The following is a 14,026-nucleotide window of genomic DNA, read 5'->3' as shown; positions in this document are numbered from 1 at the left end:
CTGACCTCCCAGTCTCCAGATCCTACTTGTTTTTTTATAAAAAGGATTCCAAGGCCATTAGCTTCAGTGCTTTAAACCAAAGTTAATTCAATGTGTGGTTCACACACCGTGTGAACATTTTCGCCAGGTTAATTTATTGTTCTACGCTCTTTTCCTTTGCTGATTTAATTTGAAACTCTAACTCTCCACTTAGTCATTCAACCTAGGTTTGAGAAGCCTACGTTTCTCGTTCCTCATTACTCTTCCCACTGTGACTCCAGAGCCACAGTAAGAGCTGTTGACTCTTAAATACCTTCTGAAATGGTCCAGCAAGCCCCTCAGTTCAAGGGCAATTAGGGATAGGCAACCAATGCTGACCTTGCCAGCAACACCCACATCTCATGAAAAGTACAGCACGGGGTTAGATACAGAGTAAAGCTCCCTCTACACTGTCCCCATGAAACACTCCCAGGACAGGTACAGCACAGAGTTAGATACAGAGTAAAGCTCCCTCTACACTGTCCCCATCAAACACTCCCAGGACAGGTACAGCACGGGGTTAGATACAGAGTAAAGCTCCCTCTACACTGTCCCCATCAAACACTCCCAGGACAGGTACAGCACGGGGTTAGATACAGAGTAAAGCTCCCTCTACACTGTCCCCATGAAACACTCCCAGGACAGGTACAGCACAGAGTTAGATACAGAGTAAAGCTCCCTCTACACTGTCCCCATCAAACAATCCCAGGGCAGGAACAGCACGGGGTTAGATACAGAGTAAAGCTCCCTCTACACTGTCCCCATCAAACACTCCCAGGACAGGTACAGCACAGGGTTAGATACAGAGTAAAGCTCCCTCTACACTGTCCCCATCAGACACTCCTGTAAATAGAAGCTTTAGCTCTTGGTGTACAATGAACTGTTGAGCCCTCCCGACCTTGAGTTCGTTTCCCTCTCAAATCCCCTGTCTTATTCCTACCACCCACAGGTTAAAATCGATGAAATCGATGAGCAGTGGTCCGGGTCGCTACACATCGGGCTGACCACTCTTCAGCCTATGGAGATCTCTTGCACCTCCTCGGGGCTTCCGTCTTCCTTGCTGGAGCTGAGGTCGAAGGTCAGCTGGCTGGTCAGTGGCTCTGAGGTCAGGCGGAACGGGACGCTGCAGAAACAGAACTACGGTTTCTCGATGGAACGGCTGACGGTAAGAGCAGGCGGGGAGAGGGCAGAGACTGTCCGCCACAATTCACGGCCATGCCAATCATGCCTGTTGTTGGCAAAGCGCGTGTGGAGTCTGAGCACAATGTCTGTCGTGACAAAAGGCTGAGACTGCCTGGGGGAAGTGATCTCATTCTGTTTGCCTTACCTTCAGGCCTCGAGGGCTGAGTTACATGTTTTCTGAGTATTTTTTGTGTCGGTGATAGCTCAGTAGGTATCACTCTCTTGCCTCCAAGTCGGAAGGTTGTGGGCTCCTCCCTCCAGTTCTTCACATCTTGATTTTCAAGTATCTTTGGGAAGTTTTCTCAGTCTTCCTCAGTGAATCACAATGCAGAAGAGGCCCTTAGGCCCATCGAGTCTGCACCGACACGTGAGAAACACCTGACTTACCTACCTAATCCCATTTACCAGCACTTGGCCCATAGCCTTGAATGTTATGATGTGCCAAGTGCTCATCCAGGTACTTTTTAAAGGATGTGAGGCAACCCACCCCCACCACCCTCCCAGGCAGCGCATTCCAGACTCTCACCACCCTCTGGGTAAAAAAGTTTTCCTCACATCCCCCCCTAAACCTCCTGCCCCTCACCTTGAACTTATGCCCCCTTGTGACTGACCCTTCAACTAAAGGGAACAGCTGCTCCCTATCAACTCTGTCCATGTCCCTCATAATCTTGTACACCTCGATCAGGTCGCCCCTCAGTCTTCTCTGCTCCAATGAAAACAACCCAAGTGTATCCAACCTCTCTTCATAACTTAAATGTTTCATCCCAGGCAGCATCCTGGTGAATCTCCTCTGCACCCCCTCCAGTGCAATCACATCTTTCCTATAATGTGGCGACCAGAACTGCACACAGTACTCCAGCTGTGGCCTCACCAAGGTTCTATACAACTCCAACATCACCTCCCTACTTTTGTAATCTATGCCTTGATTGATAAAGGCAAGTGTCCCATATGCCTTTTTCACCACCCCACTAACATGCTCCTCCACCTTCAGAGATCTATGGACACACACGCCAAAGTCCCTTTGTTCCTCAGAACTTCCTAGTGTCAAGCCATTCATTGAATACTTCCTTGTCAAATTACTCCTTCCAAAGTGTATCACCTCACACTTTTCAGGGTTAAATTCCATCTGCCACTTATCTGCTCATTTGACCATCCATGTGAAGACAGACACACACAATACCTGTTCAATCCCTCCGCCATTGCCTTATTTCCATTATCAATACCCCAGATTCACTCGGACCAACACTAGCTTTAGTCACCCTTTTCCTATTGAAATACTTGTAGAAACTCTTACTATCTGCTTCTATATTACGAGCTAGCTTTCTCTCATACTCTATTTTCTCCCTCTTTATTCGTTTTTTTAGTCATTCTTCGCTGGCTCTTAAAACCTGACCAATTTTCCAACCTACCACTGATCTTTGCAGATTTGTACAGTGTTTCTTTCAATTTGATGCTATCCTTAATTTCCTTATTCAGCCAAGGACAATGCATCCTTCTCAGAGTCTTTCTTTCTCACTGGGATGAATCTTTGCTGAGAAGCTTTTAAGGAGATCTTTAATAATTAACATTCCATCTCTACTGTCCTACCTTTTAACCTGGTTTCCCAGTTCACTTTAGCTCTGCCTTCATACCCTTATGATTACCTTTATTCGTTTTAAACACTAGTCTTAGATCCCCACTTCTCCCCTTCAAACTGAACATTAAATTCTAAAATGTTATAATTGCTGTGGCGTAGAGGCTCCTTCACTATGAGGTTATTGATTAATCTTGTCTCATTGCTCATTACCAGGTTGAGAATAGCCTGCCCCAGTTGGCTCTCGAACGGATGGCTCTAAGAAATTGTCCCGGATTCACTCTATGAGCTAATGTTCCAGGCTAACTTGCCCATCTGATTTGCCCAATCTACATGTAGATTAAAGTGACCCATGGTTATTGCTGTACTTCTTGTTACACCCTATTTATACTCTGTCCTATCGTGTAACTACTCCAAGGGGGCCTATAAACTACCCTCACATGTGACTTTTTACCTTTCCTATTTCTTATCTCTACCCAGACTGATCCTACCTCTTGCTCTTTCGAGTTACAGTCATTCCTCACTGCCATGCTAATGGCATCCTTAATTAACGCAGCTATCCCATCACTTTTTCCAAGCTTCCAATGTTAAATATCCTTCAATGTTCAGGCCCAAGCCTTGGTCACTTGGTCCATTTTGTTACGAATGCTGCATGCATTCAGATCCAGAGCCTTTAACTCTGCCTTGTTACCATGTTTGTAATCTCTGGCCTTAGGTTTGTACTCTGTCCCTTCCTGCGACACTCTGGTTATCGCTTCCCAAGTCTCCTCTCTATCACCTCATTGCTTCCCTTTAATTTGCCACATCACCTCTCACATGATCCTCCCTCACCCCGACTATTTAGTTTAAAGCCCTCTCTACCACCCTACTTATATCAATCACTAGAACGCTCATCCCAGCATGGTTCAGGTGAAGACTGTCCCAACAGGACAGCTGCCACTTCTCTAGTACCAGCTCCCCCTGAATCGAAACCCATTTCTCCCAATCTTTCAGCCCCGCCAATTTGCTTGTCGCTCAGGTAATAATCCCTTGCCTTTGAAGTTCTGCTTTTTAATTCTGCTGATAATCCCTAAGCAGAGCCTCTTTCCTCACCCTACCTATGTCGTTGGTACCCACGTGGACCACAAGTGGAGAGGTGACAGTTTGTAGCCAGGCCTGACCCCACACACCCTGTGCCTCTGCAGAATACACAGTCGCCTTCTGGCACCATGTGGCTTTAGCTGAGATTGCCACCCTTCTCACTTCATGCCTTTTCTCACAGGTTGGCAACCGAGTTGGCGTGAAACGTGCCAGTGATGACACCATGCACGTTTTAGTTGATGGAGAGGACATGGGTGTGGCCGCAGCAGGCATCGCCAAGGTAAGTGACCTCCAATTAACATGGGTAACCCTGGAGCTCAGTGTGGGCCCCTCCAGAAAGATTGAGCAGGCTATTTTCCAAATGGTGAAAGGTTCAGTCCTGTGAAGAGGGTATCGTTATCACTACATAAAATAACTCTCAAGGCTTAGTTGTTGTCCATTATCTCCAGGGTGCTGGAATACAAAGGGATAGAAGTCATGTTCCAGCTACAGAGCTCTGGTCAGTCCCCATCTGGAATAACCGTGTTCAGTCCTGAGCACAACGCCTCAGGAAGGATATATGGACCTTGGAGAGGGTACGGCACAGATTCACCACAGTGAACCGCAGCTCAAAGAGTTAAATCATGAGGACAGGTTACACAGACTAGGCTTGTATTCCCTCGAGTTTAGAAGATTAAGGGGTGATCTAATCGAGGGGTTTAAGATGATTAAAGGATTTGTTAGGGTTGATAGAAACTATTTCCCCTGGTTGGTTGGGGGAGGGAGTCCAGAACAAGGGGCAGAACCTTAAAATTCGAGCCAGGCCGTTCAGGGGTGATGTCAGGAAGCATTTCCTTACACAAAGAGGAGGGAAAATCTGGAACTCTCTCCCCCACCCCCCACCCCACCCCGTAAAGCTGAAGCCGGGAGGATCAATGGAAAATTTCAAAGCTGAGATTGAGAGGCTTCTGTTAGGTATGGGGAGTAAGGGTGGGTTGATGAAGTTAAAATGCGGACCAGCCCATGACCTACTGGATTGGTTGGACAGACCAATTTGAGGGTTTAAATTGCCTCTTCCATTCGCTCTGTACCTCAGCGGCTCTGGTTAAATGAAGGAGGTTTCCTGGCCCTTGTGCTACGCCAGTGTGGAGCGGCAGTGACGTTTAGTTCATGGAGCACAGGCTGCTGATCACGCGGTTGGTATCGTCATTGACCAGCTTGGTGGACTGGCAAAAGGAAAGGCCACCAATGTTGTTCAGCCCCAGCCCTTGCCTGGTTCTTGCACTGCCTGGTATTCCTGTGAAGTTGCCAAGCAAGCTAAACCTTGCACAAAGAATTGCTACGTCAAGGGAGCCTAACTCCCCCCGCCTCAGGTGCCACTGGGAGTAAATGCCAGTCTTTCCAGCAACTCCCACATCCTGAGGGCAAGTTGACAAAAAGAACATGAGCTGGTAGTTTGTAGATAATCAGCCCATTCCCTTATATTGGCTAAACCAAGTTAACACCCACATTCTCCCCAACTCTCTGCGTAAGGATGTCTCTCCTGAATTCCTTATTGGATTTCTTAATGATGCTCTTATATTGATGGCCTCCTAGTCTTAGTCTCCCCCCCACAAGTGGAAACATCTCAACATCTAGCCCCATCGAAACCCCTTCATCAGGCCAAGCTTTTATCAGATTAGGCCTCTCAATCTTCTGCTTCTTAGAGTAACGAACCCCGGCTGTTCAGACATGAGGTGAGGAAAACCCCCTGTGTTTGGAGAGCTTTTGGGATCCAGGGAGCCTCAGCCAATCTCCTCTCACACTACTCTCACCCCACATGATGCCCCAAATTACTCTCATACTGTAACACAATATTGTTTTCTGAAAGAAATCAACCTCATTTATATTTGAAGAATATCTGCTTCCATTATCTCTCTATAGATTGACCATTCACTTAGTGAAGCAAATTGGTAGATTTTTGAATTAACCTCTCCTTATAAACTGAAATGCATAATGAGAAGGCAGCCTAGGGTATTGTCTTACTGAAGAGGCTGCCATGAGCTTTTTGTGTATTTGTTCCTGGCCTGTAAGCATCATTGGCCAGTAAATCATTTATTGCCCATCCCTAGTTACCCTTGAGAAGGTGGTGGTGGTGAGCTGCCTTCTTGAACCGCTGCAGTCCATGTGGTGCAGGTACATCCACAGTGCTGTTAGGGAGGGAGTTCCAGGATTTTGATCCAGTGACAGTGAGGGAACGGCCGATATATTTCCAAGTCAGGATGGTGAGTGGAGGGGAAATTGCAGGTGGTGGCGTCCTCGTGTATCTGCTGCCCTTGTCCTTCAATATCAGGGATGGCCACTTAGAGCCACGTGTGCTACTCTTCAGACATTCGAGAGCCGCAAGACAAGGATAACCTTTGCAGACACAGTTTTATTACTGTAGCACACTCTTTTATGAAGTAATATATTAACAAAAATGTAAGTGTAAATAGTATGAAAAGTATATGTAAGTATTTATCTTTTCTCTTAACTTCAATAAGCATTAAGTACATGTGGCACAGTTTCTAAATCCAAATTGTTATATTTTACCTGTTATCAATTAATTTGCTTAAATTAACATCCACCTTATAAAACTCCACATGAGCCTCCTCCAACCTTTCTTCAATTCATTCCGTCATCACCATGTGGTTCATTATAAAACAGAAAGGATCTCCGCAGAACTGTTTAATGTCAAATTGATTGGACTTGGGGAGCAATTCGTATTGCGTGCAACTGGGGTAAAAATTCACAGGTTTACTGGATTCCCAGAACAACCTGTGCTACCTCAATCCCTCCTGGTCACCCACTGTGGTGGGTGAGGGGTGACCTGAGCAGCTCGCAATAAAATGTGCTCATTTCTTGCCTATTTCTGGCCGCACGAACATAGAATCTGTGTTCCCAGCAGGTGAAACTCTACCTCTCAAAGGTGCTATCTGAAAATCGTACCCTTTGTTGACTTGTTTTTAATCATGTGCACACACTGTAATTCGTTAAACTGTTAGAATAGCACAATTCATGCAAAAGTTGACTGATCAGCGTAATACCAGGAACTTTCGCTGAACAGGGTTAAAGAGCTGAGTGGATTTGGTTGCTGCGAATAGTTTAGTTAGGTTTTTAATTATTGCCTCGGTCATTGCACTGGAGCCAATTTGCATGCCTGAACAAACTGCAGCTGGAGGAATGAGCACACTCCATGTGGAAAAGAGCCACATGTGGCTCACCAGCTGTGGTTTGACCACCCCTGTTCGACAGTTTTGGAAGGTGCTGTCTAATGTTCATGTTCACAAATGCTACCCTCAAACTTCAATTAAGGAATAGAGAAATGTCTTAACCCACAGAGTGGTGAGAATGAGGGATTCGCTACCGGAAGGAGTGGTGGGTGGAAGAGAATAGCATAGATGTATTTAAAGGAAAGCTGGTTAAGTACATGAGGGAGAAAGGATTCGAAGGATATGTTGATAGAATTGCCAGGAGGAGGTTCGTGTGGAGTTGTGTGCACCAGTTGGATCGAATGGCCTGCTTCTGTGCTGGAAAGTTTATTTATTCCATTCTGCCCTGAACCTGGCAGGACCAGAGGTTTGAATGTTCTTTTTATTAAATTATTTCTTCTCTCTCTCTCTCTCTCTCTCTTCCCCCCTCATCCTTCCAGAATGTTTTCGCAGTTGTAGACTTGTATGGTAAGGTCGTGTCAGTGTCCATCGTGAGCTCCAGCGCACTGGAGGAGACCGAGAGTACGAAGCCGCCCTCGATGTCATCGGACAGCTGCAGTGAGGAGGAGGAAGAGCTGAGCCCTGTAAGGAAAGGGGATGTTTTGTTTTACCTTCCTTTCCGTGAAGGGACACAGTTTTCACAGGCCCCTGCTCACCCTCCGGGATCACTGTCACTGTGTATGCCAAGCAGTGGGCTATTTACCCAGGGAGGGCATCACATACCAGACCGATCCTGCCCTGGCCCAGGCACTTGTTGCATACTTTTCTGACAGGAAATTCACTGGGTAACAATTGGACCAGGGAATCTGGCTCGTTTTCTACCCTCTGGAGCCCAGGAGCACCGAGACCTGTTGGACCAACACCCAAACTCCTACCCCAGCTCTGATCAGCTCATTCAGCACAGAATGGGGCGCAAACTTGGTACTTTCCAGCCTGTATTCTATATACATTGGGTGACTGCCATGATTTATATATAGTTCTTCCATCGCTAATGTAACTTCATCCATTTCCCAGGGACCTTAGATTGACAGAATATACAGCAGAAAAACAGACCATTCAGCCCATCTAGTCTGTGTTGGTGTTCATAGTCCACACAAGTCTCCTCATATCAACCTTTCAGCATACCTTTCTGTTCCCTTGTGTGCTCTCCTCGTTTCCTATAGAAAAGCAGCTAAGCTAAAAACTTGTGCTTTTTTTTTCATTCCCCCACATTTGTCCAAAAGCATACCGCTATCCCAGAAAAAGGCAGACTAGGCTGCCTCTCATTCTCGAAACCCTGCCCAGTTAATCCTTCTCAATCAGTTAAAAGCCTCCTCTGCCTTGGGCAGTCTACATCCTCGCCCTAGGAAAGATGGCCCACAATGCATTTCCACATTTACCCCTTTCCACATTTACCCCTTTCCACAGTTACCCCTTTCCACATTTACCCCTTTCCACAGTTACCCCTTTCCACAGTTACCCCTTTCCACACTTACCCCTTTCCACACTTACCCCTTTCCACATTTACCCCTTTCCACATTTACCCCTTTCCACAGTTACCCCTTTCCACAGTTACCCCTTTCCACAGTTACCCCTTTCCACAGTTACCCCTTTCCACATTTACCCCTTTCCACAGTTACCCCTTTCCACAGTTACCCCTTTCCACATTTACCCCTTTCCACATTTACCCCTTTCCACAGTTACCCCTTTCCACAGTTACCCCTTTCCACAGTTACCCCTTTCCACATTTACCCCTTTCCACATTTACCCCTTTCCACATTTACCCCTTTCCACACTTACCCCTTTCCACAGTTACCCCTTTCCACAGTTACCCCTTTCCACATTTACCCCTTTCCACAGTTACCCCTTTCCACATTTACCCCTTTCCACATTTACCCCTTTCCACATTTACCCCTTACCACTACATATTCACTAATAATCAGACACAATACATATTTACCCCCTATCAGTATACATTTTCTCCTTATATGACACAAATCGCAAGAGAGGGACCTTTACGCTGTTCCTGACCCCGTGCTGTACCTGTCCTGGGAGTGTTTGATGGGGACAGTGCAGAGGGAGATTTACTCTGTATCTAACCCCGTGCTGTACCTGTCCTGGGAGTGTTTGATGGGGACAGTGCAGAGGGAGATTTACTCTGTATCTAACCCTGTGCTGTAACTGTCCTGGGAGCGTTTGATGGGGACAGTGTAGAGGGAGCTTTACTCTGTATCTAACCCCGTGCTGTACCTGTCCTGGGAGTGTTTGATGGAGACAGTATAGAGGGAGCTTTACTCTATATCTAACCCCGTGCTGTACCTGTCCTGGGAGTGTTTGATGGGGACAGTGTAGAGGGAGCTTTACTCTGTACCTAACCCCGTGCTGTACCTGTCCTGGGAGTGTTTGATGGGGACAGTGTAGAGGGAGCTTTACTCTGTATCTAACCCCGTGCTGTACCTGTCCTGGGAGCGTTGGGGGCCTGCAATAGGATGTGTTACAGCACTAGCCTCCTCTCCACCTCTCTAACTGAACGTGGCACGTACCAATTCAAATAGAGAGTAGTTGACAGTATGACTGAAGCCGAACTAGTTTTCGGGTGGTGGGGAAGAGGGTGCCAGGGGTGTGGGTGCATTTCAGCCTCATCTGTTTGACCCCGAGCAGCTCCGCACTCTTTATTAATCGAACGCTGCTTCGCTTTCAGTGTGAAAATGAAACGTCCGTCTTCATGGCCAGTGTAGAGTTCATGGAGAATCATGGCAGGAACATCTTACTGTCCAGCAATGGCCACACTGCCACCCGGGTGGCCAGCTACAACCAAGGTGTGGTGGCATCTGCCCAGCCTTTGCCCCGGCAGCTGCTCTTTCAGGTAACCAGGGTGGTGGAGTTGGGCAGGGGGGAGCTTCGGGTGAATGCTAACCTTACTGTGTGAGCCCTGCATGGTAAGGATCTCTCTCTACTCATCTACAGCCTCCTCAGGACATAAATACAGGCAAAGGGAGGCCATTCAGCCCATCCTGGCCTGCCACACCCTAGATAACAATTAGGCCCCTCCTCCCAAACATTCCACCCAAAGCTGAAGTGTTTAACATTTATTTATTCTGCTCTGTTGCATTGCCCAGTTCTTCCAAGTTTCTCTCTGAAATGAATCATTTTTAGGCTTTTGCTCCCTATGTTTTATGCCTTGCTTTATTCTGCCCGTCTCCACTATTCCGTTGCCTGTACCCAGCCTGGCTGTTTCCTTTCTACAGGAGGTCGAGGGTTTCACTCCCTCCCCAGAGATGCTGATGCTCCCAGTGCAGTATGGAGCGAGCTCCTCTCCCCATCCCATTGATGCTATTCTTTTATCTATCATCAGCTTCCTTTCTCCAGCCTTTCCCAAGCCCAGTCATAACCCAGCCTGCTTCTCTTTCAGTACTGAGAGAGTGCTGCACTGTCCTCCAGGTGAAACATTGAACGGAAGTCCTGAACATCCTGTTGAGGAAGGACAGGGGACTTCTCCCCGGTGTGCTGACCCAGCCACCTGGTGATTATCTCGTTGCTGCCTCTGGGAGCTTACTGTGTGCCAATTAGTTTCCACATTTCCTACATTACAACAGTGACTGCACTTCAGAAACCATTCATTGGCTGGAAAACGCTTTGGGATGTCCAAGATTTCCTCCCCCAAACCCCCTCCACTCCTGACCTTTGGGGCCCATGGACACTAAGGCACTTGTAGCCACCCAACTGTTTATGTGGTTGGGATCAGCTAACAGTACATACGACCTGGGACTTTCCAATCAGTGGGATTTATTTTCACCCCAGAGAGGCACTAATATGAACACAGTAACAGCAGGAGGATGCCATTCAAGCCCATGGGCCTGTTTGTCATTCAGTTAGATCAGGCCTGATCTGTACCTCAATCCTTGCCTTAACTCCACCCAACAAAGATCTCTCAATCACAGTAGCATTCGCAGCCTTTTGGGAAAGAGAGTTCTGGATTTTCACTACTCTGTGTGCAAAAATGGCCTAGCTGTAGTTTTCAGATCATTACCCCTTGTTCTGAATTCCCCTCACCAGAAGATACTGATCAGGAGTGTCGAAAACCACAAGTTCCTTCATTTTTTTAAACGTGTTTCTCCTCAGATTCAGATTGATCGTTTAAACTCTCAGTGGACCTCTTCACTGTCGCTGGGTGTGATTGGAAACTCTCCCGAGCGCTTTAACTTTCCAGGCACAGCCTCATCAATCAAACGTTCTGCCTGGCTGATCCAGCGGGATTCTGTGTTTCACAATTCATTAAAGGTGAGAATTGCAAACTTTCTTATTCTGTTGGGGTCCTCCCTGGACGGGCTCATCCCAAAGGCCTGATTTTTCTAACATGGGTGCCTTAGGCTCCTTAGGCAGCACCTTCCAAATGCACAGCCACTACCATCTAGAAGGACAAGGGCGGCAGACACATGGGAACACCACCACCTGGAAGTTCCCCTCCAAGCCACTCACCATCCTGACTTGGAAATATATCACCGTTCCTTCACTGTCACTGGGTCAAAATCCTGGAAGTCCCTCCCTAACAGCACTGTGGGTGTACCTACACCACATGGACTGCAGCGGCTCAAGAAGGCAGCTCACCACCACCTTCTCAAGGGCAACTAGGGATGGGCAATAAATGCCGGGCCCAGCCAGCAAAGTCCACATCACGTTTACATTGAGGACTGCTGAACAGGAGTGTTAGATCATCCCTACCCTTTTAATGGCAGGATCAGAGAAGCTAGAGATAGTAATATAGGTGATAATGATCCTTCTGAAATATTCATCGTGTGACAATGTACAGAGCAGTAGACAGAGCCCTAAGTCTAAGGACTCGTGCATAAAGAACTCCCTGGGAATCGTGAGTGACATCACACCCTTTGAAGAATGTTTGTTTCCAACAGAGATCTGCTTTGTCATCGCTCTTTTCTACCAATTTACAAAACCAGTATACATTCTGTAATGTTCACTTAGTTATAGTGTTATTTCAATGCCCCTGCCAGCCCGAGCTCCCTCACCTGGTGTCCCCCAGTCCCTTCCCCCTTGCCTTTGCCTCTCCCCCCATACCCCCTTGCCCGGTCTCCAGCCCCCTGGCTCCTCACACCCCCGCATAGTCATTGGCACCCTCAAGACGCTACCCTCCCATCACACTCCCATCCAGTCCTGCGACCTTGACCCACCCCCCCTCCACCTCCCCAAGCAGTCCCACACCTTCAACCCGAACCCTGTCTCAGCATTATCCCAGGAATCTTTGCTCCTTATCCGTGCACTTCCTGAAGTGAGACTTTACTCAGGGGTTTCAGTCGGATTAAAAGACAGAATGTGCAAGCACATAGTTTACACTGTCTCTCATTTACTTGTCAGCTTCAACCATAATTCAAGAGCCAAATATTAACCGCATATTTTAAACAACAGAAATAACCATGGGTTTCCTTACAATGAGTAGGAAACTACCAGCTCTTAGCTCTTACCCTAACTCAAAGCCACTCAGGCCTGGTTACTGAAGCTTCTAGACTTCACACAGATGGTGCGTCTAGCCTGGGAGATTCGGCAAAGATGAATTGAATTGTGAGCTGTACTGGCCAGTTTGTTGTCCTTCAAAGCACAGGTATAAAAGTTACAGACACACGAATCACTGAAAAATGGTGATGCCAGTTAATAACGCTGTTTAAAACAATAGCAAACAAAGCACTAGAACTTATCTCTAGAGGATAGAATTGAAATAACAGAGAAGTCAGGTGGAGTCATCCAAGCCAATTCCCCTCTGTGCAGTCGGTTGTTGTGATCTGGAATGCGTTGCCTGGAAGTGGGATCAATAGGAACTTTCAAAGTCAGAAGTGGAGAAATACTCAAAGGAAAAATATTGGAGGGAAAGAGTAGGAGACTGGGTAGCTCTCAAAGGCATGAAGGGCTGAATGGCCTCGTTCTATGCTGTGACATTCTGTCTTAGCAGGTCACCAGTTGGAGTTGAGCCAGACATGTTGATCTGTGCAGGATGGTAACAAGGATGGTGACTGCTCGATGTTAACCAATATAACCCATTCAATAAAGACTATCCCAGAGTTGTGTGGGCATGTTTATTTCTCTCCCCATTTTTTTTGTTAGATTTGTGACAATTATGGTCCCAACCTGGACACGTGCCCAGAGGGAACGATTCTTGGACTCTTGGTGGACAACAGCCAGGGTCTGCACCTGTTTGTTAACGGAATGGACCAAGGCGTGGCTGCCCAAGACATTCCAAACCCCTGTTACGTGGTGATTGACCTGTATGGTCAGTGTGAACAGGTCAGTGACTTTCTGGGGATGGGGTTGAGGCGTGGAATCTTATGAAGTGGACTGAACTGAATCTCAATGGACCGATCCCCACCTGAATCACTCCCATGACATAAAATATCTCTGGGCCAATAATTCCTATTTTGTACAATCTCAGTGACTAAACACTGACCCATTCACTTCCACTGCAAACAGTCCTGGTGTCCCAAACCCATTCCTGTTCACTCCAATTTGCATAAAATCTCATTGGGGCAAACCCTTTTTCCATTGGCTGCCATAGTATACAATTCCAACAAACCAAACTCCTCCTGGTTTCCCCTGCTATAGACCAAACCCCTCCCTTTACCTCTATCTGAAAGAATCCCACTGGGCCAAACTCCCTTCCCACTCTCTACAGGGAATAGGATGATTCCTTTCCCACTCTGTACAGGTAATAGGATGATTCCCTTCCCACTCTGTACAGGGAATAGGATGATTCCCTTCCCACTCTGTACAGGTAATAGGATGATTCCCTTCCCACTCTGTACAGGTAATAGGATGATTCCCTTCCCACTCTGTACAGGTAATAGGATGATTCCCTTCCCACTCTGTACAGGTAATAGGATGATTCCCTTCCCACTCTGTACAGGTAATAGGATGATTCCCTTCCCACTCTGTACAGGTAATAGGATGATTCCATTGCTTTCCTGAGGTGTGTAAAATAACA

General features: G+C 47.0%; 1 protein-coding gene across 5 annotated transcripts in view; it reads left to right on the top strand.

The window, feature by feature from the left end:
* The window catches only part of neurl4 (neuralized E3 ubiquitin protein ligase 4), a 102,067-nt gene that overhangs the window by 74,278 nt on the left and 13,763 nt on the right, over nucleotides 1-14,026 (top strand). For all 5 annotated transcript variants that reach the window (XM_078533788.1, XM_078533790.1, XM_078533791.1 and 2 more), the window contains 6 exons: nucleotides 968-1,183; nucleotides 4,035-4,133; nucleotides 7,503-7,646; nucleotides 9,743-9,907; nucleotides 11,164-11,322; nucleotides 13,153-13,332. In XM_078533788.1, coding sequence (XP_078389914.1) covers nucleotides 968-1,183; nucleotides 4,035-4,133; nucleotides 7,503-7,646; nucleotides 9,743-9,907; nucleotides 11,164-11,322; nucleotides 13,153-13,332 — 963 coding nt within the window. The remainder of the gene's footprint in view (nucleotides 1-967; nucleotides 1,184-4,034; nucleotides 4,134-7,502; nucleotides 7,647-9,742; nucleotides 9,908-11,163; nucleotides 11,323-13,152; nucleotides 13,333-14,026) is intronic.

This window comes from Cetorhinus maximus, chromosome 34, assembly GCF_964194155.1.
Source record: "Cetorhinus maximus chromosome 34, sCetMax3.hap1.1, whole genome shotgun sequence".
NCBI classification, from domain to species: domain Eukaryota; kingdom Metazoa; phylum Chordata; class Chondrichthyes; order Lamniformes; family Cetorhinidae; genus Cetorhinus; species Cetorhinus maximus.
The sequence above is the reverse complement of the archived record's forward strand: the minus strand, read 5'-3'. Positions and strand labels throughout refer to the sequence as shown.